At 44.3% G+C, this 26,043-nt stretch overlaps 2 protein-coding genes across 3 annotated transcripts in view; one reads left to right on the forward strand and one right to left on the reverse strand.

Moving 5' to 3' along the window:
• The window catches only part of LOC144507264 (uncharacterized), a 33,089-nt gene that overhangs the window by 6,242 nt on the left and 804 nt on the right, over positions 1 to 26,043 (reverse strand). The window contains exon 2 of one of the 2 annotated variants that reach the window (XM_078234271.1): positions 12,270 to 12,406. In XM_078234271.1, the coding sequence (XP_078090397.1) occupies positions 12,309 to 12,406 (98 nt within the window). In that variant the 3' untranslated portion in view covers positions 12,270 to 12,308. Of the gene's footprint in view, positions 1 to 12,138; positions 12,407 to 26,043 lie in introns of those variants that run through there. The other variant, XM_078234270.1, reaches the window with a different exon arrangement.
• Positions 381 to 6,163, forward strand: tmem251 (transmembrane protein 251). Its single transcript, XM_078234269.1, has 2 exons — positions 381 to 520; positions 5,190 to 6,163. The coding sequence occupies exon 2, from the start codon at positions 5,209 to 5,211 to the stop codon at positions 5,602 to 5,604; it is 396 nt and encodes a 131-aa protein (XP_078090395.1). The 5' UTR covers positions 381 to 520; positions 5,190 to 5,208; the 3' UTR covers positions 5,605 to 6,163.

The following is a 26,043-nucleotide window of genomic DNA, read 5'->3' on the forward strand; positions in this document are numbered from 1 at the left end:
GGCAAATGCCACTAGCTTTCGGAGCGTGCTGCCAGTGGTATTTGCTGCCAAATAAACCTGTTGGACTTTAACCTGGTGTTGTTAAACTTCTTGCTGTAATCAGAACCATTCAGGGGGGTTTTCACAGTAACTTCATTGCAGTGTTAATGTAAGCTTACTTGTGACTAATAAACTTTAAACAAAAAAGGTTGGTGATTCAGATTGACTGTACAGTGCAGGTGGCAGGAGATGTGAGGTCCTCCCGGCACTAGAGGTGCTAGAGATTGACAGAGCGCGGGATGTGTTCCCTCTTGTCTCTCTCTAGCTCTCATCGCCCCGCCCCAGCAACGACCCGGAAGCCGTTGCGGCGGATACGGAAATGGGCCTCTTTGTGACTAGTCAGCCGGGCGGAGAAGGCGCACCGGGAGGAGAGGCGATGGATTAGAGCGAGTGCGGCGGGGGGGAAGCGCCGCCTGGCCCCGCTCCCGGCCTCACCCTCCCCAACCCCCCGGACACCCACTGCCTTTCCTTTCCCCGCATGGTGAGTGTTGTGAGTGGGAGCCGGCCTGCGGGGGACAGCCCGCCCCGGGAATGGGGCCGCCGGGCTCGGCCAAGCCGCTGCGGGGGCTGGGGAGCTTTACCCCGCGAAAGGGGCCTCGCCTCCCAGCCAGAGGCAGGTTCCGGGGGTTCAGGTCCCCCTGCAGGGTCTGGAAGATGGGCTGGCGCTCCCCCTCCCCCAGTGCAGCGCTGAGGGAGGGGGTGCTGCACCGTCGGAGGTGCCGTCTTCCGGATGAGACCTTAAACTGTTGTCTCTCAGGCGGTCGGGAAAGATCCCGATTGCACCATTTTGGAAAAAGAACCGAGATTTATCCCCCAACCAACATTATTGAAGGAACATGTCGTTTGGTCGCTATCACATTGTGGATTAGCACTGCTCCCCCACAGCGCCAAGGACCCGGGTTCGATTCCCGGCTTGGGTCACTGTCTGTGTGGAGTCTGCACATTCTCCCCGTGTCTGCGTGGGTTTCCTTCGGGTGCTCCGGTTTCCTCCCACAGTCCAGAAGACGTGCTGGTTAGGGTGCATTGGCTGTGCTAAATTCTCCCTCAGTGTACCCGAACAGGTGCTGGAGTGTGGCCACTGGGGGATTTTCCCAGTAACTTCATTGCAGTGTTAATGTAAGCCCACTTGTGACACAAATAAATAAACTTACTGTGTGGGGGGGGGGCGTGGGAGTGGGGGTGAGAGACTCTGTGCAGCTTTCCTGCCACGTTTCACTGCATTTTAACAGTGAGTCCACTTGCAAAGTATGCATTTAACTGTAAAATGGTTTGGAATGACTCCAGGTCATGAAACCTGTTCTTTAAATACAGGTCTGTGTCTTGTTGTAGGGTTTGGTCAGGGCTCGTCTTGATAACTATTTTGTCAGTGAACAAGATTATCTTGAGCAGATAATCTTGGTTCACACTGCAGTGCAGGATTGGGGAGCTTTGCCTTGTCAGGGGTGCATCCTTCTGATGCCTCATCTGCTTATGTGAATGAAAGATCTTGGGCCACTAATAAAAGAACAGGATATTTAACCAGGATGAACAGCATCTATCTCTGAACCACACCCACCAAAGACTAACATGAGACTATATATGTTAATCCATGTAACAAGAGTAGATACATAGCATTCATTCTAGGAGAAGCAGTTTGCGATGTTTCTAAGAACTTGGGAGCAGGAGTAGGCCATTCAGCCCTTCAAGCCTATTCCTCCACCTCAATAAGATCATTGACTCTTTTGTTTATCAATAATCTGTCTAACTCAACCTTGAATAAATTCAATGACCAACCTCCACAGCTTTCTGGGGAAGAGAATTCCACATACTAACTGCCCTCTGAGAGTAAGGCAGGTTCCGGGGTTCAGATTCCCCTCCAGGGTCTGGAAGATGAGCTGACACTCTACCCCCCCCCCCCCCCCCTGCAGTGCAGCGCTGAGGGGCTGCTGCACTGTCGAAGGTGCCATCGTTCGGATGAGACTGTTGTCTCTTGGGTGGTCATGTCTGTCTTAAAAGGGAGACTTTATTATTAGACTGTGTCCCTTAGGTCTAGATTCCCCCCCACAAGTGGAAATATTCTCCCAGTATCTACCGTATCAAGTTCCCTGAGGATCTTGTATGTTTCAATAAGATCACCTCTCTTAACTTCAATTGGTATCAACCTTTCTTCGTAAGATAAGACCTTCATTTGAGGAATGAGTTGTGAACCTTCTGAACTACTTCAAATCCAATGATATATTTTGTTGAAGAGGTCAAAACTGTATGCAGGACTCCAGATGTGATCTCACTAATACCCTGTGCAGCTGCAGTAAAACATCCCTACTTTGTGTTTAAAATGTGATGAGGTGTTCTGTAAGTATATTGTTTATCAACTATTGCTTAGATTTAAGTATGAATGTCATAACTGGATTTCATTATCCCCTGAGAATGATATTGGCTTTGCATTCGAAGACCTTTCACAAAGGAAATGCAATTGTGATCTGGAACTTATCTACTATCTTAGGTCAGTGACCAATTTTTTTAAGCTGATGCTAGAGCAGAGTGTCATTTGTTGCATTGCCAGTTCCATACGGACCCACTGGTAAAGGAAATGTCTGATTATACCTGGAACTGAACCTGCTTGAATGCTTCCCAATTTTCCTGCAGGTTTCTCTCCTTTGAGGCCTTGTGCACAGGTCTTGCATTGCTGTATCCTCTGAAGTTTAGGAGAATGCTTTTTATTCTTTCACAGGATGTGGGCATCACTGGCTCGGCCAGCATTTGTTGCCAATCCCTAATTGCACTTTGACAGTGGTGGTGAGCCACGTTGTTGGTACACCCACAATGCTGTCACTGAAGCAACAGCAATATAGTTCCAGGACAGAGAGTGTGTGGTTTAGAGGGGAACTTGTTGGTGGTGGTGTCCCATGCATGTAATGCCCTTGTCCTTCTAGGTGAGATTGGGTAGACTGGGGTTGTTCTCCTTGGAAAGACGGAGAATGAGGGGAGATCTAATAGAGGTATACAAGATTATGAAGGGTATAGATAGGGTGAACAGTGGGAAGCTTTTTCCCAGGTCGGAGGTGACGATCACGAGGGGTCATGGGCTCAAGCTGAGAGGGGCGAAGTATAACTCAGACATCAGAGGGACGTTTTTTACACAGAGGGTGGTGGGGGCCTGGAATGCGCTGCCAAGTAGGGTGGTGGAGGCAGGCACGCTGACATCGTTTAAGACTTACCTGGATAGTCACATGAGCAGCCTGGGAATGGAGGGATACAAACGATTGGTCTAGTTGGACCAAGGAGCGGCACAGGCTTGGAGGGCCGAAGGGCCTGTTTCCTGTACTGTTCTTTGTTCTTTGATAAGAATTTGAGCGTTTGGAAGGCTCTGTTGAACGAATGTGATCTAATTGAAACATATTCTCAGTAGCTGCCCTGACAAATATCTTTTTCCTGGATGAGAAATCTAGAACGCGGGGTTGCAGTCTCAGAATAAGCGATTGACTATTTAGGGCTGAAATGAGGAGCAGTTAACAAGGTAAATCTTTTAAATTCTCCACTCCAGGGGACTGCGTTTGCTCCTTGTGCAATACTCTCGAGATCGAGTTTGATAGATTTTTGGATGCCAAATGAATTAAGGAATGTGGAGCTTGTGCAGGAAGATAGAGTTGAGGCAGAAGATCAGTCATGATCTTATTGATTGGTGGAGCAGGCTAGAAGGGCCAAATGGCCTACTCAATCCAACTCCTATTTCTTATGTAGTCACCAAATTCTTTCTCATAAGCTAATTTCCAAATAGCTCACTGCAGGAGAAACCCACTGTTTTTGTGGTTGTGTCAATATACCATTCAACTGCTGACATTTTTCTGTTGCCTACTTTAAATGGCATATTTAGATTATGAGAAACTTGCTAGTTTTGTGGACAGGTACATGAGCTGTACTCCATTTGTTGCGGTGCAAACTCACCCTGCCAGCAGTTACGAGGTTTGCTGAAGCCAACACTGGTTCTTAAGTAACATTCTAGGCCAATTTGTAGCAGTTTTTATATTAAGCTGTATTTTTATTGGTTCCGAATGCTTTGCAAGCTGCAGGAAAGACTAATCATTCAGTTGTCTAACAAAAAAAACCTATGTATTGTTCTCAGGAGTTGGATAAGGCATCAACAGATCATGTACATCAGATGTATTGTGTTTAGTGCAGATACTACTGTCACATGTCTGAAATTATCAGGCATTTTACAAGGGCCTTATTTGGGTTGCTGAGAGAGAAAAATGGTGAACTGGGAAAAGTTCTGATAGGTAACCAACTTCAATAGCATCATACCTCACTTTGGAGCCAGCATTTTCAGAAGGTGAGAAAGGGAACACTCTATATACTCACATATATATAGCAATACTCTCTACCAGCACCTGCTTGAAGCAACTGTGGTACGTATGGAGAAAGCAGATTTTGAATAAGTCCTTGGAATGATGTGTGTTCAGTTTCTTTAGGCCTGTTTACAGCAAGCCCTTAAACATTCCAGACCAATGCTTGGGATAAGTATAGACTAATTCACTCTGACGCTTATCTTTTCAAATCAAAATACGCATATTGTTCCCTTTTGTCTCATAACACTGTGTACAAATGGATAACAATGGGAAGGCATGGAAACAAGAAGTTGGGGTCCTAAAGTCTTACATGCATAGAAATAATTCTGAATACTTAAAAAGCCAGCCGAAGACTGGATGCCACGCAGCTAGAAGAAATGGATAATTGAGGACAAAAACATGCTTGTCTTTTGAAGGCAGGGAGAGAAATGAGAAGGTGGGGTGCTGGATGGGAGAAGAGAGAAATCCAATGTGTGGGGTGTGGGGGATGTTAGCTGATGGAGTGCCCTCCCCACCCACCCCCTTCAGTTGTAGAACAGAGTTCAAAGTCCAAGTCAGTATCAGAGAGCAGGGGCTGTAATGATCAACATCTGAAAGAGAAATATAGATGGCCTTTCACAACTGAAACGTTACCCCAGCTTCCTCTTTCAGTTGCTGTGTGTATTTACAAGTTCCTCCTTGGTTTAACCACCATCATCTCGTGCTGTTCAGAAGGAGAGCTGCTTGCAGTTTCTGGGTGACGGGGCAAATCATGTGCTAACAATCCAGACGGGCAAGAGCTTTTCATTTATTTTAACCTATCTTTCCCCCTCTTTTCTATTGCAGAAAAAGTAGATTATGGAGAATGATGAACTTTCGCCAGCGAATGGGTTGGATTGGTGTAGGATTGTACCTGCTAGCAAGTGCTGCAGCCTTTTATTATGTATTTGAAATAAATGAAACTTACAACCAACTGGCTTTGGAGCATATTCAGCGGAACTCGGAGGACGTGGGGAGTGGAGCCTCTTGGACACAGACAGTAACAGCACGCTTGTTTTCTCTCCCATTCTGGCTCTGGGGCCTTCTGTTCCTGATTCCGTACCTGCAAATCTTCCTATTCTTATACTCGTGTACAAGAGCAAATCCCAAGACCGTTGGCTACTGCATTTTCCCAATCTATCTGGCTGTCGTCTGCAATCGCCACCAAGCTTTTGTCAAAGCCTCCAATCAAATTAACAGATTGAAAATAATTGACACATGATTGGACCTGTCACGTTGGGTTACATTAAATTAACCCTGAATCCACATTCGAAGCATGGAGTGCTTAAATTTGATGTGATCTGTAATGAAATGTCTGGCTGTATCTGAAATTTCATTACTGGGGTGTTTTTTTTTAAAATAATAGAACTTTCTTTGGGACGGTACAGATCCTGCAGACAACTGTGTAACATGACATTGTTAGGATTCTGTTGGTGTTTCAATATCACTCACCGTAAGCCACTCCATTAGCCCCCTTGGCAAACATATACTTTTCAGGAATTTTCATTATTTTTCAATGGGAATTCCTAGCTCTTTTAGGCCACTTTGGTGGGAAAGGGTTTCATTCTTCTTCCGTCCAGATGCTTAAACCTATATTTTTATTTTTCACACTTCAGTTTTAACCTCTTGACTGAAAATAAGGTGCAGTAAATGTTTTCTAATTCTGGCAAGATGTCGATTTCGGTATAAGCAAATGATGCAGATTACATTCACAGCAACCATTTTTGGAAATGGTGTTTTCAAAATGGCCTCGTGAATAAAGATTATTTGACCATCTACTACTATCATTTCCTGGCTATTTATTTTTTTAAAAAGGTAAACCTTAACCTGTGTTCACAACTGTTTCCTTGCCATAGTGTAGCAAAACAGGATAGGATGCTGTGAATGCATGTATTCTCCAGTTATTAAGTGACTGTAACTGAAGGCATTTTAGATTAATTGAAAGAGGCGGTGATCTGTGTTCAGGATGTATTTGCATCTTCTCATTAAGGCTTTGGAAATCACCAGGTTATGAACACAATACTTGACCTAGTGTAACGGCGACTACAGGACTGTGTTATTTGGTTGATCAGTGTATCATTGTGACTCTTTCCTGGTAGTTCTATACTGAAGGATAACTCGGTGATTCAGGATCAATTATTTTTATAATGCCAGTACATGTTCTGTATAGACCATTTTTTTGATACAAACTTTAAACCGCCTATCTCGGCTGAGCATTCACACTGAGCTGTGCATTAAGTTTGGGGTCAAATAAGCATTAAACTGTACTATAGCTAATAGCCATTTACTGTGCATTACAATCCGATCAAAAGTATCTGTCGATGGACACATTTGGATTTTAAATGATAATCACAAGTTCTTTGCAAAAGCAGTGACAGGGAAATTAATCTCCATGTGAGCCAACCAAAGTATCACCTGCAGAACAACAAGGCAGTGATACAGAAAGACACTGCGCACTCTTAACACTTTTGTACAAATTCTAATACAAATAGTTTTTATTTTTTTAGTGAAGGGAACTTCAGTGATCATGTCACAGTGAGAGATCTAACTTTTATTATTGATCCTGATTTGCAGATTATTAATTTATTCCCGAAAACATCAGTTCCTTTTAGGATAAATTTAATCCCTTGCAGCTTTCTCCTCACTCTCTGATGTAACTTTATTATTGGAATCGGAAGGGGGAAATACAACTGCCACAAATTTAACATCACGCAATTAATTGTACATAAAAGTATGAAAGGAGTGTTTACTGACTTTTGAGAAGTGCTGAATAACCAAGGTGGAACAAGCACGAGTCTATAAGAAGGGTGCATCTGTTCCCTCTTTGCCCTCAATATGGGGATGTTGAAAATTAAATTTTTGGGAAAATATTTGTTGCACAATGAGGCCAAATAGGGATTTGTTTGCAGTCCCTACATGCGAAAGTAATTCATTGTACCTGGAGCACCTTGAAATATTTCTGTAGCAATGTCATCAAGTGCTGCGCAAATGCAAGTATTTTTGGTAACTGTTTGGTTGGAAACCCTGATGCTAATCTTGACCGCGTGGAATGAATATGAGAGGAATAAGGGGTAGTTGGACTGAGTTGAGGCACTTCCTCCTCTCGCCTGGTGTATGAATTTGGAGCAATCATTTGGCTGAAGAGCAGACTATGCAGGGGGACTTTTTACTGATGTGTGTGGCTGGTTGCTGCATGTGAAATTAATTTAATGCCGTTGCCATAAATGTAACACGATGTCAATAAGACAGCTGTGAATGTTTCTCTTAAAATAAAAATGTTAAAGCCATTTAGGTGTTCAAGATCTTTGCGAGTGTTTGAAACCCTGCCTGTCATGCAGAATGCAAATGCCTTTTAACTTTTGTACAGACAATTGTAAGAAAAATGGTGCTGGATTTGCTGCTGCTTCTATCGTTTCAAAACTGTCTGCTAATAAAGTATTGCCTTGCACTGAGTATGAACTCGTTGGTTTAAACCAGTTTCAAAATGTCCACATTACATCGACAGGTTTGCTATTTTCAATACCCAAATGAAACTACTTCATTTCTAGAGCTGGGACGTTGGGTGCATTAATGTTCCTACGAGGTGGAACTGGATCAAATGAAAACCACCTTGCGTTAAAATAGTTTGACCAGAAAACATCTTATGGTTGACTATTGCTCTACTTAAAGTTTTCAATATTTAATCCTGGTTTTATAACTTTCGTCTGCATTCTATTCTTTTAAATTTCTGCACCTGCTGAGTGAGTCCTTAATCACTGACACCAGGAAAGTTATTTTACTGTCTGCTGTTAAACACAACTCTTCAGCACAAGTCCAAAGAAGCAAGATTTGTCAAGTTATGATGGTTGCCTGATGTTTGGAGGTGAGATTTCTGAATGTGGTGGAGTTGAACCATATTTTCTGATGGAAAGAGTCATAAGCAGCTGGCAGGAACTTTTAAGGGCTTCTTTTAGGAAAACTGCTGTGCTAGTTTGACATTGTGTATGATTACAGGACTGATTTAACACTGACAGGTCAAGATAGGCATCTTTTTAAAAGAAAATTCATTACCAGGTCAAATGGCCTGTGCATGTGTAATGCCAAACTTTTAAGTGGTCTAACTTTCGCAGCCAACATTTTCCCCATTGTAAAACTTGTGTAATTTGGGAGTTTGGTCTCTAAATGCTTATTTAGGTCTTGAGGAAAATACAATCCATCCCTCAAATCAATGGTAACTTCACTTTAAGCATCAGTTTCATTCTATACCACTCCATTCAAATGATTGGATAATTCGTGTTATATTTACCACTGCGTTATCAGGAAGGCAGGTTATGGTTTTCCTGCTCAGATAGTTCCTGATCTAAGTCTCTCATGGTAGAAACAACAGACTACCAATTTTAAAACACTTGCTGCAGTAGAGGAGTTAGGTCATCCGCTGTGCTTCTACTTGGAGAGCTGTGCAGGGAATAAACAAGCACTGTATTTAATGAATTCCCAGCAATGTCTCATACGTATAAAGTTTGTAAACAATTTTGATGGAAGTTCTCAAAACTAGCTTGTTTTTGTGGCATTTAATTCCCGTGTGTGCTTTTATCCATGTATACATGTTTTTCTTCGGAAACTGCTGTGCAGCCAAGAAATAATTCAATCATATTTAACCCAATACACTTCTTTCAAAATCAATAATCTACCCATTCTTTTTAATGCCCTATCTTTTATTTAGCAGTTTGTCTGCATACCAGTTTTGGATCTATGGCCCTAGGCAACACTGGAATTAACAAGGGACTATTTAAAAAGTCAGGACATTCTTGATCTCAATGCTTAATCTGCAGGAGAAAGCTAATGTTAAGGAAATGTTTTCAACAGAGTGAATATGAGTTTCAGAATTTTATATCTTGAATGAAATAAACCCTTAACTAGTCCAGTAAACTCCAAGCGTATGCTCTTAAAAATTACCCACTCCTAGCCGCTGGGTAGCACCTGGTGTATTTTGGACCAGACGGTTCAATTCATGTCTGTATGGAATTTGCTCATGTCAGCCAGAGCAACAGTTGGAGTGTTTACAACATCCCATCATGTAGCAAAGTGACTGCATGTCAGTGTTGAGAAAGAAATCACGCTTGTGCTTACCTCCGTGACTAATCTGCAAGAATGGCTACAGTGGCTTGGAAGCAGAGAAGGTTCAGGTAATTGTGTAAACATAAACTTATATTTAAATGCAAGATTATTGTGGTACTGTGCACCAGTCAGGTGTTAAAATGTTGGTAGGGAAGGCAAGATGACAACTTAGAGAAACAACCAAGAGGTAATGATTGCTTACTGTTTTTCCGTGGAACAAGGTATATTAACTGTTGTAGAAGTATCTGATGATGTTTCTGGTACAGTAACTTGATATTTGGGTCACCTAAAACTGAATCATTAAGTTAATGTAAGTGTTTCGCAGCAAAACCTTATTTTTGATCTGATGTCAAACAAATATGTCAACCTTCTAAACTCTGTTTCCTTTGTTTGAGAATTAAAAACAAATATTGTATAACCATTATTTCAATGATTGTCCATAGGGTCGTTTTGCTGAAATATAATAAATGTGGGTTTTAGTATAGAATTGTTTTAAGTGATTTTTAATGAGTTTAAGAAAAGCTAAAGAAAGGTGGCATGGTAGCACAGTGGTTAGCACTGCTGCTTCACAGCTCCAGGGATCTGGGTTCGATTCCCGGCTTGGGTCACTGTGTGGAGTTTGCACATCCTCCTCGTGTCTGCGTGGGTTTCCTCTGGGTGCTCCGGTTTCCTCCCACAGTCCAAAGATGTGCGAGTTAGGTTGATTGGCTATGCTAAAAATTGCCCTTCATGTCCTGAGATGCGTAGGTTAGAGGGATTAGCAGTTAAATATGTAGGGATATGGGGGTAGGGCCTGGGTGGGATTGTGGTCGGTGCAGACTCGATGGGCCGAATGGCCTCTTTCTGTACTGTAGGGTTTCTATGATTAACCTGAAGTCATGTCAGTGATCCTGGATGCTGTTATCTTGCTTATTACAAAGAGATTTTTTTTAAATCACTCAAACAGCCAACACCACTCATGCACCTATTATACACAGCTATCTACTGAAATAAGAGGGTAGAGAAACTATTCTCTCAATGTGGAGTTTGTACAAACTGCATATTTTAAAAGTGCAGTTATGCTTCAAACTAATTTTACAAGTGCTGAATCAGATATTGATCAAACTCCAAGCCCACTCCAATTCTAACAGGCAACCTAGATCCTTGCTGCCACCTGTTCAACTGATATTACTGCAGTCCAGAAATTCATTGTACAATTTCATTAGCTTTGGTTTTCGACCCCTTACTAAGGAAAGACATCTGTATAAAATATTGATGTGTGTCAATTTGGGCATGACACTGTGAAGGTATTGGAGGATGCAGAAAAAAGTCACAAGAATTATTCCAGGGATGAGGAACTCCCAGTTTCGTGGATAGGTTGGAAAAGTTGAGGCCATTCTCAAAGGATATCACCTGGAGATCACATGGTCTGGAATGGGGGGGTAGGGGTGAGTTAATAGGTTGTGATGAACAAAGCATCATAGCTGTGAGGGACAGCTCGGGGATAGGATATTAGTTTGTAGATAGGCTGGAATCTCTGCTAAAGTTGAGAGCTTCACAAAAATAAGAGACAAAAAGTAATGGCCTTGAGTGTTTGTAATTAAGCTCAATTCCCATTACCTTTTCTTCCTGCCACAGCCAAACTATCGACAATCCTTGTACAAGAGAATGTTAATGTGGAAAGTAAGCATGCAGGTGCAGCAGCCTTCTTGGAGAGGATTTGAGTACAGGAACAGGGATACAAGGCCTTGGTGAGACCACACCTGGAACAGTGTGTGCCGTTTTGGTCTCCTTTATCTGAGGAAAGTTGTTCTTGCTATGGAAGGAGTGCAGCAAAGGCTCGCCGGATTGATTCCTGGGATGACGGGACTTGTGTATGAGGAGAGATTGCATCAGTTAGGATTATATTCGCTGGAGTTGAAAAAATGAGGGCGGGGCAGAACTCAGAAGCCTATAAAATTCTAACAGGACTACACAGGTAGATGCAGGAAGGATGTTCTCAATGGTGGGGGAGTCCAAAGCCTGGGGTGACAGTCCGAGGATATGGGGAGACTGTTTAGATGTGGAGATGCCGGCGTTGGACTGGGGTAAACACAGTAAGAAGTCCAACAGGTTTATTTGGTAGCAAATGCCACTAGCTTTCGGAGCGCTGCCCCTTCGTAAGGTGGAGTGGGAGATGTACCAAATAAACCTGTTGGACTTTAACCTGGTGTTGTTAGACTTACTGAGACTGTTTAGGACAGAGATGAGAAATCTTCTTAGCCAGCAAGTTGGCAGTCTGTGGAATTCTCTACCACAGAAAGCAATTGAGGCCAAAACATTGTTTGCTTTAAAGAAGGTGTTAGATATAGCTCTTGGGGCTAAAGGAATCAGGGGACATGAGGGAAAGTGGGAACAGGTTACTGAGTTGGATGATAGCCATGATCATAATCAATGGTGGAACAGGCTAAATGGCCTACTCCTATTATCTACATCCCCCAATGGCAGCACATGACTTAATCAGTGCTGTAATGTCCCAAAATGCTCAATCATTTAAGTTAATCACCGTCATTCCGACAAACATTCGAGGGCATGATTTCCAGAGCTAATCTTAAATGTTTCATTTCCTTTTCTCTCAGACAAAGAAAATTGTGGAATTACTTAACTTTTTATAGTCTCTATAAGAATTAAACAAATGCCAGGTTTTTAAAAACATGTATGCTTTTAAAAAAATCTTTGGGTTGTAGAAAAAGTTGAGTAGCTTTTTAAATGCATTAAAAAAATCTTAAATTGGTAAGCGTCTTTTAGGAAGTCAGTCATCATTTGCAGCACCTCAAACAATGGAGCAGGTAGATTGTTTCAGATGGTCCGTCAACATTGATTCTTAGTCCTTTTCGCTGGAGGGGCATCTCCATCTGCTTTATTAACTTGTTCATCTTCATCATCATCATCATCTTCTTCATCGTCACCTGATTGAAAGATTTAAAAGGAAAATGTAGCAAAACATTTAATAGATGCATATCTAGTGATCTGGCTCCAACATGGAACAGAATCAAACTATTCTGGATGCTGGAAATACTGAGGATTTCAGGCAGCATCAGTTATGAGAGGAAACAAAGCTAATGGTCCAGACTGGCAGGACAGTGGTTAGCATTGTTGCCTCATAGTGCCAAGGACCTGGTTTTGATTCCCGGCTTGGGTGAATGTCTGTGGAATCTGCACGTTCTCCCCGTGTCTGTGTGAGTTTCCTCTGCGTGCTCAGATTTCCTCCCACAGTCCAAAAGACATGCTGGTTAGGTGCATTAGCCATGCTAAACTCTCCCTCAGTGTACCTGACCAGGTGCCAGAGTGTGGCGACCAGGGGATTTTCACAGTAACTTCATTGTAGTGTTAATGTAAGCCAACTTTTGATGGCTGAAGAGCCTGTTCCTGTGCTGTAATTTTCTTTGGTCTTTTCCCCGGAAGGGTAGAAGGTTTTAGTTCAGTCGGGCAGCATGGTCGGTGCAGACTTGAAGGGCCTGTTCTTGTGCTGTAATTTTCTTTGTTCTAAATAAACTCTAAACCTAATAAACCAGTGACTTTTTAAAAAAAAATCAGAACTGAAAAACGTTTGCAATGTAACAGGATTTTTAAACAAGTGCAGAGCCAGGAAAAGGAGGAAAGAACAATAAAAAAGGGAAGGTCTGATACGGTGGGAGAATGTGACAAAAATAAATGAGCTGGAAGCCAAAAGGGGGCAGCAATGGGTCAAGAATTAAAAGATGGGTCGAGACCAGGAGCTGTAAATAGTCTTTTTAAAGTGTAATCTCTAACTCAGTTCTAAGTAAAGTAAAAAGTAAAGTTTATTTATTAGCCACAAGTAAGGCTTACATTAACACTGCAATGAAGTTACTGTGAAGTTACTCCCAGAGTTGCCTCACTCCAGCGCCTGTTGGGGTCAATGCACCTAACCAGCACGTCTATCAGAACGTGGGAGGAAACCAGAGCACCCGGAGGAAACCCACGCAGACACGGGGAGAATGTGCAGACTCCGCACAGACAGTGACCCAAGCCGGGAATTGAACCCAGGTCCCCTGGCGCTGTGAGGCAGCAGTGCTAACCACTGTGCCATCGAGCATCGACCTGAAGCATTATCTTTGTCTCTTTCCAGTGATGCCAGCAGGTCTGCTTAGTGTTTCTAGCATTTTTTTATCAATAAGCTGCATTTGATATCAATAATCACATGTCCAGTAGTCTAGTGGTTATGGTAGTAGATTAACCATTTACAAAATCCCAAATTGAGAAATTGTAGCCATTTGTGGGTCAGTACCAGGAAGAGGGATTAATGTTTTAAGTTTCCTTTGTGATAGATTTTTGGTTCGGGCTGTTCCCCCTCCTTTTGGGGAGCTGCCCCTTTTACTTTGTCCCTATGTTAATTTGAGTTTGTTTATTTGGTATTCAAAAAAGATACCAGGAAGAGGGAGTGACAGCTGCAGGAGTGCCTTAAATACACAACTAAATCCCCATGTCTTGCAGAAGCGGCCACTCCTACCCAATCCATTCTTTCACTGAGCTCTAACGTGGGGACTAAGCTGAAATCAAATTGACAAATAAACTTCAAGTGATCATGCATTAAACTCATTCTCCATACGTGCATTTGTCGAGTTTCAGGTTGCCATTTCTTTCCCCAAGTTTGAAGTCTCACAACACCAGGTTAAAGTCCAACAGGTTTATTTGGTGTCACGAGCTTTCAGAACACTGCTCCTTCATCGGGCGAGTGGAGAGCTGGGGTAATGACTGAAGAACCCTTGGTTAAGGAAGTTTAAAAAGATGATGAGGGTGTTCCTGATCCTCGATATCCAGGCTCCTTGCAAAGGAGTATGGATGCAAGATGAGGATGGGATCAAACGCAACCTCCCATCCCACCAACTTCCCAAAGAAACTAGCCAACAATTACTCATATTCACACATCAATGACCATCTGGATGAGCAAGTCACATGTGACCAGCAGCCATGGAACCATATGCCAGAAGTTCATTATATATCTCAATGTTGATATCCATTTGGATCAACATAGTCCTTCTTTCCAGGAAGGCCCTGTACATAAGTTTCCAAAATTATAGCAGGACTCTACTGCAATTGGCCAAGGTGAAGCAGGTCCAGCTTCACAAAGAATCAGATGCTTCTCTGTCAAAAACATCCTTTTTTTTGCACATGTCTCAGTTAAACTAATTTCCCATAGGAAGAAGTGGGGGTCTATGTCGGGATTGGAAGGACTAGGGAGGCAATAAGAGCAACAAGCTATTAGGAGGCAAGATATTGCTATAGGGGAGCAGGGATACACGGTGGCACAGTAGATAGCACTGCTGTCTCACAGCGCCAGAGATCCGAGTTCAATTCCCGACTTGGATCACTGTCTGTGTGGATTTTGCACGTTCTCCCCGTGTCTGCGTGGGTTTCCTCCCACAATCCAAAAGACGTGCTGGTTAGATGGATTAGCCATGCTAAATTGCTCCTTAGTATCAGGGGGAACTAGCTAGGGTGAATGGATGGGGTTATGGGGATAGGGCCTGGGTGGGATTGTGGTTGGTGTCGACTCAATGGGCCGAATGGCCTCCTTCTGCACTGTAGGAATTTCTGATCCCATGAAAAGCAGACATCGGGAGCTGGAATTCCACTCCCCATTTTGTATTGCTTTCCTACTGCCACCCTGTGACCCGCCACTCATAGCAAGTTAGCAAATCTAGGCGATTCCCTAACCCTGACTACCCACACCTCACATCGAGACAAGGAAAGGGACAATAGAACAAAGTGTGCCCTTGCGACAGGCAGGGCAGGATGTTCTGTCCCTAGATACATTGATGGAGTGGAAAGAGTATTGTGTGGAATATAAACATTGGCAGGGACCTGTTTGCGCCAAAAGACCTGTTTCCGCGCTGTAAATAGTTTGGAATACTTCGTATGTCGCAACTTCCCCGAGCTGACCTACCTTATTTTTAAATGAAGTTGATCCATTGTCATCTTTGAATCTACTATTGGGGGGAGAGGGGGTTAACTTGCATTTTAACTGCTCAAAATGAATATGAAGATCAGTCTGCAAAAATAGGAACAATTTCATACAGGATTGTGTGCAAACTGACTGGGAAACGTTTGGATACAAAGTACACCTGAAATTTTAAGATAGAATTTTGCTGGAAGTGCTCTTCATTAGGTGAACACTTACATGCTCAAAACATACAAAAACAAAACGCAAAGGCATACAGCTCCATCTCGACAGTTCCACACAGTTGTAGGCATCGCAATGGGCACAGCGGTTAGCACTGCAGCCTCACAGCGCCAGGGACCCGGGTTCGATTCCCGGCTTGGGTCACTGTCTGTGTGCAGTCTGCACGTTCTCCCCGTGTCTGCGTGGGTTTCCTCCGGGTGCTCTGGTTTCCTCTCAGTCTGAAAGACGTGCTGGTTAGGTGCATTGGCCATGCTAAATTTTCTCAGTGTACCTGAACAGGCGACAGGAGTGTGGCGACTAGGGGATTTTCACTGTAGTTCCATTGCAGTGTTAATGTAAGCCTTACTTGTGATTAATAAATAAACTTTACTTTATGACAACATTAACACCCCTCTCCCACCCAAAACCATGTATTCTCCTGGGAAAGGCAAACCAGATTTATAAAATCCCAGGTCAATTAAACGGAAAAATAGACTGGGAACAAAATAACTTATTCTGCGTCTTGCCAAGTCCTGACTGGCCAACTGTGTACTTTGTGTGGTCCGGTTATTTTATTTTAGATTTCCAGCATTTACGATCGTCTCCTTTTATGTTACTGACATTTTAAACAGCCATTTCACAGTTAACAAGGTAGAACGCTCAATGTGTGTTATATAAAAAGGATTTCCTTTGAGGATGGAAAAGGTAACTGTACCCCAAGGTCGCAAACAGAGGTTTTAACTGATCAAATAACTCAAATTTTCAGCCCTAAATGTTTTATTGTGCTGGCAAAAGGCCACTTCACTCTCCAACCCCATTGTTAAAATGTGCTAGCTTGGGGGTTATTAGATTAAATTAATTATGCTACCACTCAGGGCCTGGTAAAACTAAAACAGCCACTTCTGATACACTGAGCAGTGACTGGTAGATTTAATCAGTGATTTTAAAATTATGCTCAAATGGCAACTTGTACTTCATGCTGGAATGTTGCCAACAGTGCAGTCCCGAATTCTGTGTTCTCCAGAAAGACTGACTGTGTGGACTTGACAAGTACTTTCTCTAATAACGAGCAAAAAGGAAGGAAACTACATGTTAACAATTAAAATGATAAAGTGTAAATATCTGCAATATTTTGTGAAATGTACCGCTCCATAAAATACAAAGCATGTCTTGTAAGTTGCTTTAAAAAAGGTTACAAATGATGTTTCGCAATTAATTTAGTTATAGGCGCCAACAACATGATTTACAAGTAACAATAATTATTCAACATCAATATTTGTTCTTGTTAGAGGGACAGCAGATCAAACATGTACTATAATCAAAGCGAGCAGAAATCAGGTGGTTTTCCAATAGTCAGGCTGTATAAGGAAAGGTTGTCATGATGTGGAGATGCCGGCGTTGGACTGGGGTAAACACAGTAAGAAGTTTAACAACACCAGGTTAAAATCCAACAGGTTTATTTGGTAGCAAAAGCCACACAAGCTTTCGGAGCTCCAAGCCCCTTCTTCAGGTGAGTGGGAATTCTGTTCACAAACAGAGCATATAAAGACACAAACTCAATTTACATGAATAATGGTTGGAATGCGAATACTTACAGCTAATCAAGTCTTTAAGAAACAAAACAACGTGAGTGGAGAGAACATCAAGACAGGCTAAAAAGATGTGTATTGTCTCCAGACAAGACAGCCAGTGAAACTCTGTGGGGGTTACAAATAGTGTGACATGAACCCAATATCCCGGTTGAGGCCGTCCTCGTGTGTGCGGAACTTGGCTATCAGTTTCTGCTCAGCGACTGCGCCGTCGTGTGTCGCGAAGGCCGCCTTGGAGAACGCTTACCCGACATCTCCTCCGGAGCCTTCAACATGTCATTGATGAAGACGAACATCTCGCCAAGGCCATCCCCACACCCCCACTTCTTGCCTTCAAACAACCGCACAACCTCAAACAGACCATTGTCCGCAGCAAACTACCCAGCCTTCAGGAGAACAGTGACCATGACACCACACAACCCTGCCACAGCAACCTCTGCAAGACGTGCCGGATCATCGACACAGATGCCATCATCTCACGTGAGAACACCATCCACAAGGTACACGGTACATACTCTTGCAACTCGGCCAACATTGTCTACCTGATACGCTGCAAGAAAGGATGTCCCGAGGCATGGTACATTGGGGAAACTATGCAGATGCTGCGACAACGGATGAATGAACACCGCTTGACAATCACCAGGCAAGACTGTTCTCTTCCTGTTGGGGAACACTATTTGTAACCCCCACAGAGTTTCACTGGCTGTCTTGTCTGGAGACAATACACATCTTTTTAGCCTGTCTTGATGTTCTCTCCACTCACGTTGTTTTGTTGCTTAAAGACTTGATTAGTTGTAAGTATTCGCATTCCAACCATTATTCATGTAAATTGAGTTTGTGTCTTTATATGCTCTGTTTGTGAACAGAATTCCCACTCACCTGAAGAAGGGGCTTGGAGCTCCGAAAGCTTGTGTGGCTTTTGGTACCAAATAAACCTGTTGGATTTTAACCTGGTGTTGTTAAACTTCTTACTAAGGAAAGGTTAACACAGTAAGAAGTTTAACAACACCAGGTTAAAGTCCAACAGGTTTATTTGGTAGCAAAAGCCACACAAGCTTTCGGAGCTCCAAGCCCCTTCTTCAGGTGAGTGGGAATTCTGTTCACAAACAGGGCATATAAAGACACAGACTCAATTTACATGAATAATGGTTGGAATGCGAATACTTACAACTAATCCAGTCTTTAAGAAACAAAACAACGCAAGTGGCGAGAGCATCAAGACAGGCTAAAAAGATGTGTATTGTCTCCAGACAAGACAGCCAGTGAAACTCGGCAGGTCCAGGCAACTGTGGGGGTTACAGATAGTGTGACATGAACCCAATATCCCGGTTGAGGCCAGTTTTGAGGAAAGGTTAGACAGGTTAGGCTTGTATGCGTTGGGAGTTTAGAAGAGCAAGAGGCAACTTGACTGAAACATACAAGATCCAAGATACAAGAGGGGAATGGGGGGGAAGCAAAATACTACCGATGCTGGAATCGGAAATAAAACAGAAAAGCTGGAAAATCTCAATGGTCTGACAGCATCCGTGGAAAGAAAACAGCCAACGTTTCGAGTCTGGATAAGTCTAAGTTAGAGCTGAAGACGACAGCCAGTGCGGGAGATTGGGGGGGGGGGGGGGGTGGAGGAGGCAGTGGGTGGCTGAATAGAGGGCCAGCGAGAGGTGGAGGCAAGGGAGAAATTGACAAAAGGAATGTAGATGGTGGTGATCATGGCCAAGAAGGGTGTTGGTAGGGGCACATTAAGAGATCAGAATGTGTTAATAGCAGAAGAAAGGTAAGCAGTGTGACAAAGGACAACTTGAAATAGGTAACAGATGGCCCCAGTGGGGTTTGGGGAGGGGAGACAGTGGTAAGAGGAAAAGATGGAAAAGTGTGATTTTTAAAAAAGGGGTGAATGGAAAAATGAATCAATGGAAGAATTTTAAAAAATTAATTGATGGAAATGGGGTGAACGTGGAGAAAAGGGTTCCTGCTCTGAAGCTGTTGAACTCAATGTTAAGTCTGAAGGGAGTAAAGCGCCTAATCAGAAGAGGTGCTGTTCCTGCAGTTTGCATTGGGCTTCAGTGGAACATTGCAACAGGCCAAGGATGGACATGTGGACAGAACAGCAGGGTGGTGTGTTGAAATGGCAAGTGACAGGAAGGTCTGGGTCCTGCCTGCGGACGGACCGAATGTATTCTGCAAAGCGGAAACCCAGTCTGCGTTTGGTCTCTCCAATTTAGAGTGTGTTTGCGTGGGTTTCCTCCAGGTGCTCCGGTTTCCCCTCAGTCCAAGGATGTGCTAGTTAGGGACATTGGCCCTCAGTGTGCCCAAAAAGGCGCCAGAGTGTGGTGACTAGGGGATTTTCACAGTAACTTCATTGCAGTGTTAATGCAAGCCTACTTGTGACACTAATAAATAAACTTTAAACCACATTGGGAGCAGCAAATACAATAGATCCCGAGGGATCTTGGCAGGGTGGATATGGAAAAGATGTTTCCTCGTATGGGAGAATCTAGGGCTAGGGATCACTGTTTAAAAAGAAGGGGGTCACTCATTTAAGACAGAGACAAGGAGAATTTTTCTTCTCTCAGAGTTGTAAGTCTTTGGAATTCTCTTCCTCAAAAAGGTAGTGGAAGCAGAATATTTTAAGAGAAAGCTAGATAGATTCTTGATAAGCAAAAGGATGAAAGGTTATCAGGGTTGGGTGAGAATGTGGGGTTGAGGTTAATTCAGATTGCCATGATCTTATTAAATGACAGAGCAGCCTTGAAAGGCTGTGTGGCCTACTCCTGCTCCTACTTGGTACGTTCGTCCATATATAATGGAATCACTCTAGGCTTGTTTTGTTTGTCTTGGAACAGTTGAAAAGCCCGACTGACAGATTTCTGGGAGGATGGCTTCAAAACATCTCAAAAAAGAGGGAAAAAAAAACAACTTCTATCGAAATCAATATCAAAAATGTAATTAAGTAGGAATCCAACCCTAGTTGTAAAACAGATAACTGTAGAATATTTATAATGGAGAGGGGAGGGTTGGCTTCCAAACAATCCTCCTGATTGTTAAATAATTAAAAGGGCTAATTGAAAATTCAACATCAGTGAAACTTCAAAAGGGTTTAACAGCATTCACCACAACAGCCAGAATATATTTTTGTTTAAAAAAGTATCGCAAATACTGAAAATCTGCCAATACTTGTTAGTAGAGCAACTCATGTTCCACTGTGTATCTTTGGATTCCCCCGCCCCCAGAGTAAACATTTTGATGAGAATATAAACTAATAACTATGGCTACATAGTTAAATGTTCAAGAGAATGTTTTCAATAATAAAATGCCTGTTGTTAGTAGGAACCATACCCATTTTAGGAACACATCAAGCAACAACACTAACCTCAACCCCGAACAATTCACCAAATGCGAATCCCAATTCCGATTCCAAAATTCCTACTTTGGTCCAGAATCATTAATTCACATCATTCCAAAAACACACCTGCAGCATCAACAGCCATTGTTGATGATGTAGTTTAAGTTTATTTATTAGCGTCACAAGTAGGCTTCCATCAACAAAGAGGTTACTGTGAAAAATCCCCTAGTCGCCAGACTCCGGCACCCGTTTGGGCACACTGAGGGAGAATTTAGCATGGCCAATGCACCCTAACCAGCATGTTTTTTGGACTGTGGGAGAAAACCAGAGCACCTGGAGGAAACCCACATAGACACAGGGAGAATGTGCAGACTCTGCACAGACAGTAACCCAAGCCAGGAATCGAACCTGGGTCCCTGGCACTGTGAGGCAGCAGTTGTGACCACTGTGCCACCCCCATAGTTTGGCCCATTGGCAATAATCACAAAACACATTCCCCTGTCTTTCTTCATTGCGTGGTGTGGAGATGCCGGCGTTGGACTGGGGTAAACACGTGGTGTCTCACAACACCAGGTTAAAGTCCAACAGGTTTATTTGGTAGCAAAAGCCACTAGCTTTCGGAGCGCTGCTCCTTCATCAGGTGAGTGGGAGTTCTGTTCACAAACAGGGCATATAAAGACACAAACTCAATTTACAAAATAATGGTTGGAATGCGAGTCTTTACAGGTAATCAAGTCCTAAAAGGTACAGACAATGTGAGTGGAGAGAGGGTTAAGCACAGGTTAAAGAGATGTGTATTGTCTCCAGACAGGACAGTTGGTGAGATTTTGCAAGCCCAGGCAAGTGGTGGGGGTTAGAGATAGTGTGACATGAACCCAAGATCCCAGTTGAGGCCGTCCTCATGTGTGCGGAACTTGGCTATCAGTCTCTGCTCAGCGACTCTGCATTGTCGTGAATTGAGTTTGTGTCTTTATATGCTCTGTTTGTGAACAGAACTCCCACTCACCTGATAAAGGGGCAACGCTCCAAATGCTAGTGGCTTTTGCTACCAAATAAACCTGTTGGACTTTAACCTGGTGTTGTGCGACATCTTACTGTGTTTCTTCATTGCTACACCACACTTTGTTTCCTTCCCTTTCCATATATTTCAGTCCATTCCCCTTCCCTACAGTTCCTGATCCCCCCCCTCTTCCCCCATCCACTTCATTCCTATCCCAGGCATGAGAAGGGTTTAAAAAAAGTCTCCTGCCAACGCAAGATGCGCAGAAAAGCAATGATGTCATTTGCAGCATACACAATGCCAGTTGGATCTTATTCGGATCCTGGAGCCATTCACCCAGCTTCTGAGCCCCGCAATGGGTGGTCAGTCTGGTCACAGCCTTCCCGCAGATTCTGGGGATTGGGATGGGAAGGGAGGGGAGGCTTCAGATTCACCCAGTGATGGCCGCAATTCCAGACTATAACCTCCATATCCCAAGTTTCCAGTTCCGGGGCTTCTTACCAGTGACAGGCCTGGGTTAAGGCTCCGGAGTCAGAGATGGCGACGGACTCAGAAACTGGGTGAATGGCTTCATGATCCCAATAAGATCCAACCGGGAGAAGCCCCAGAACTGCAAATGTGGGTTAGGGTTGTAATCCGGAATTGCAGCCGTCACTGGGTGATTGGGAAGGCTGACATCCCCTCCATCCCAATCCCCAGCTCCATTTTTTAAAAATTAACTCACGGGACGTGGGCACCTCTGGCCGGGCCAGCATTTATTGCCCATCCCTAACTGCCCTCCATTTCAGAGGGTATTTGAGAGTCAACCACATTGCTGTGGATCTGGAGTCACATGTGGACCAGATCAGATAAGGGCAGCAGATTTCCTAAAGGACATTAGTGAACCAGATGGGCTTTTTGTGACAATCGACGATGGTTTCATGGTCATTAGACTTTTAATTCCAGATTTTTATTGAATTCAAACTTCACCATCTGCCATGGTGAGATTTGAACCCGGGTCCCCAGAGCATCACGCTGGGTCTCTGAATTACTAGTTCAGCGACAATACCACTACACCACCGCCTCCATTCCTCCCCTCTGCCCCCGAGAAGATGGGACTTTCTTTACTTATAACGTTTGATAAACATCTCTGCTCCTGACCACTGCCTAATCCATCCCTCACAATGGTGTCACAGAGTAAAACAGTAGACGTGTCCTTGGCAGCAAATACAGTCTTAAAGAAATGGCATTAGGTTCACCCATCATGGATTCTGAATCGCTATCTACGATAGACAATAAAGACACTTTGCCATGATCTTTTATTAGGTAGAAATATGGTTGGAGAGAGGCGGGTTATAAAAGGAAAGACAGGAGAAGGGGTTGAATTTGAGAGAGATGCCCAAGAATTGATGGGGTGGGCATTTTGGGGGGGGCTGATGGAAGGAGCAGAAGAGGTACTCCAGGATGTTTGCCCTGGCTCAATGGCAACACTTTCCCCAGAGTCAGAAGGTCGTGGGTCAAAACTCAACCCGAGAGATCTGAGAACATGCTGACACTTCAATGTAGTGTAAAATGCTGCATGTTGTTTTGAATGAGACATCAAACTGTGGTCACTCTAAAAGATAACAGTTAAAAGGACAGGGAGTTGGCCTGAAGCCCTGGCCAACTTTTATCACTCAACCAACACCCAAAATGAACGATCTGGCCATCCATCTCATTCGCAGTTTGGGTTACTTTGCTGTACAGAAGTTGGTTGCTGCACTGTGTCGGTGTCACTGGTGGAGCCAGCATCTGGTGCCTATCTCCAATTTCCCCATGAACTGAGTGACTTGCTGGACCATTTCAGAGGGCAGTTAAGCGTCAACCGCATTGCTGTCGATCTAGAGTCACATGTAGGCCACACGAGGTAAGGATGACACATTTCCCTAAAGGACAATAATGCTTTAACCAGAGGGTTTTTATGACAATCGATATCCCCTGGAGGTGGAGGGCAGGGGTCCCTCCTAAAGTTAAGGTTTATTTATTAGTCACAAGTAGGCTTACATTCACACTGCAAAGACGTTATTATGAAAGTCCCCTAGTCGCCGCACTGTGGTGCCTGTTTGGACACACTGAGGGAGAATTTAGCATGGCCAATGCATCTAACCTGCACATCTTTGGACTGTGGGAAGAAACCGGAGCACCCGGAGGAAACCCAGGCAGGCACGGGAGAATGTGCAAACTCCATACAGACAGTGACCCAAGCCAGGAATTGAACCCGGGTCCCTATCTTGAGTCTCTGGATTACTAGCCCAGTGACATTACCTCGACGCCACCACCTCCCATTGCCTACTTTACACTTCAGACAGTACTGCACTGGCAGTGAAACACTTTGGAGCATGCTAAGGTGCTGTACAGACTGATGGAATAGTTACAGCACCGAAGGAGGCTATTCGTCCTTCAAGTCTGTGCTGGCTCTCTGAAGGAGCAATTCACCTGGTGCCACTCCTCCACCTTATTCCCGTGACCTTGCACATTCTTCCTTCTCATTTAATAATCCAATTCTCTTCAGAACACCTCGATCAGAGCTGCCTCTACCACACATTCTCACGCAGCGCCTTCCAGATCCTAAGCACCCCTGTGTGAAAAACCTTGTCCTCATATTGTCAATTAACTTTACATCTGACGCCTGCTGGTCTCAATCCTTTTATTAATGGCAATACTTTCCCCCCCAATCTCTCCACATCAATACTTTCCCCCCCAAGCATTGTGACCTATAGATGCAGGACTATTTCCTGGTTGGGCGGAGGTGCAAGTAGACTACAGGGGTGGTGGTGGGAAGAGGATGTGAGCAAACCACAATGGGTTTCTGGGAGGATGGGTTGAAAACTCAACAAAAAGGAGCAAGAAAAACAAAAACAACTTGTAGCCAGGAAACAGGGGGAATGGAGGGTTGATTCCAAACACTGCAGGCTGGGAGAAAGCAGGGCATGTGCAAGGTCTCACCCACGTGTATGCCAGATACCCCAATCCCCAAGATAAAAACAAAATACTGCAGATGCTGGCATCTGAAACAAAAACAGAAAATGCTGGAAAATCTCTGACGAAGGGTCACCCTGACTCAAAATGTTGGCTCTGTTCTCTCTCCACAGATGCTGTCAGACCTGCTGAGATTTTCCAGCACTTTTCTGTTTTTGTTGTGTTGACCCCAGTCCCCTGGCTGGATCAACCGCTCCCTCAATGCAGGGAAAAAAAGGCCCAATACCCACAGAAAAAGGCCTGCAGATTTTAGCAGAGTTGCTTTCCCCATGGGGAAAGAGGAAGAAGGGGGGGGGTTTAAGGGGGGGAGAGAGAAGAAAGGGGGGGGTTAAAGGGGAGAGAGGAAGAAAGGGGGGGTTAAAGGGAGAGAGGAAGAAAGGGGGGGGTTAAAGGGGAGAGGGGAAGAAAGGGGGGGGGTTAAAGGGGAGAGGGGAAGAAAGGGGGGGTTAAAGGGGAGAGGGGAAGAAAGGGGGGGGGGTTAAAGGGGAGAGGGGAAGAAAGGGGGGGGGTTAAAGGGGAGAGAGGAAGAAAGGGGGGGTTAAAGGGGGGAGAGGAAGAAAGGGGGGGTTAAGGGGGAGAGAGGAAGAAAGGGGGGGTTAAAGGGGAGAGAGGAAGAAAGGGGGGGGGTTAAAGGGGAGAGAGGAAGAAAGGGGGGGGTTAAAGGGGAGAGAGGAAGAAAGGGGGGGGTTAAAGGGGAGAGGAAGAAAGGGGGGTTAAAGGGGAAGAGGAAAAAGGGGGGGGTTAAAGGGGAGAGAGGAAGAAAGGGGGGGGTTAAGGGGAGAGAGGAAGAAAGGGGGGTTAATGGGGAGAGAGGAAGAAAGGGGGGGTTATGGGGGAGAGAGGAAGAAAGGGGGGTTATGGGGAGAGAGGAAGAAAGGGGGGGTTATGGGGGAGAGAGGAAGAAAGGGGGGTTTATGGGGAGAGAGGAAGAAAGGGGGTTATGGGGGAGAGAGGAAGAAAGGGGGGTTATGGGGGAGAGAGGAAGAAAGGGGGGGTTATAGGGGAGAGAGGAAGAAAGGGGGGGTTATGGGGAGAGGAGGAAAGGGGGGTTATAGGGGAGAGAGGAAAAAAGGGGGGTTATAGGGGAGAGAGGGAAAGGGGGTTATAGGGGAGAGAGGAAGAAAGGGGGGTTATAGGGGAGAGAGGAAGAAAGGGGGGGTTATAGGGGAGAGAGGAAGAAAGGGGGGTTATAGGGAGAGAGAAGAAAGGGGGGGTTATAGGGGAGAGAGGAAGAAAGGGGGGGTTATAGGGGAGAGAGGAGAAAGGGGGGGTTATAGGGGAGAGAGGAAGAAAGGGGGGGTTATAGGGGAGAGAGGAAGAAGAAAGGGGGGGGTTATAGGGGAGAGAGGAAGAAAGGGGGTTTTGGGGGGGTTTGTTTAGGGGGGGGGTGTGTGTTTTGGGGGGGGGTGTGTTTGGTTTGGGGGGGGGGGGTGTTTGGTTGTTTGTTGGGGTTTGTTGTTTTGGGGGTGTGGTTTTTGGGGGGTGTTTTTTGG

This window comes from Mustelus asterias, chromosome 18 (genome assembly GCF_964213995.1).
Source record: "Mustelus asterias chromosome 18, sMusAst1.hap1.1, whole genome shotgun sequence".
Lineage (NCBI taxonomy): Eukaryota > Metazoa > Chordata > Chondrichthyes > Carcharhiniformes > Triakidae > Mustelus > Mustelus asterias.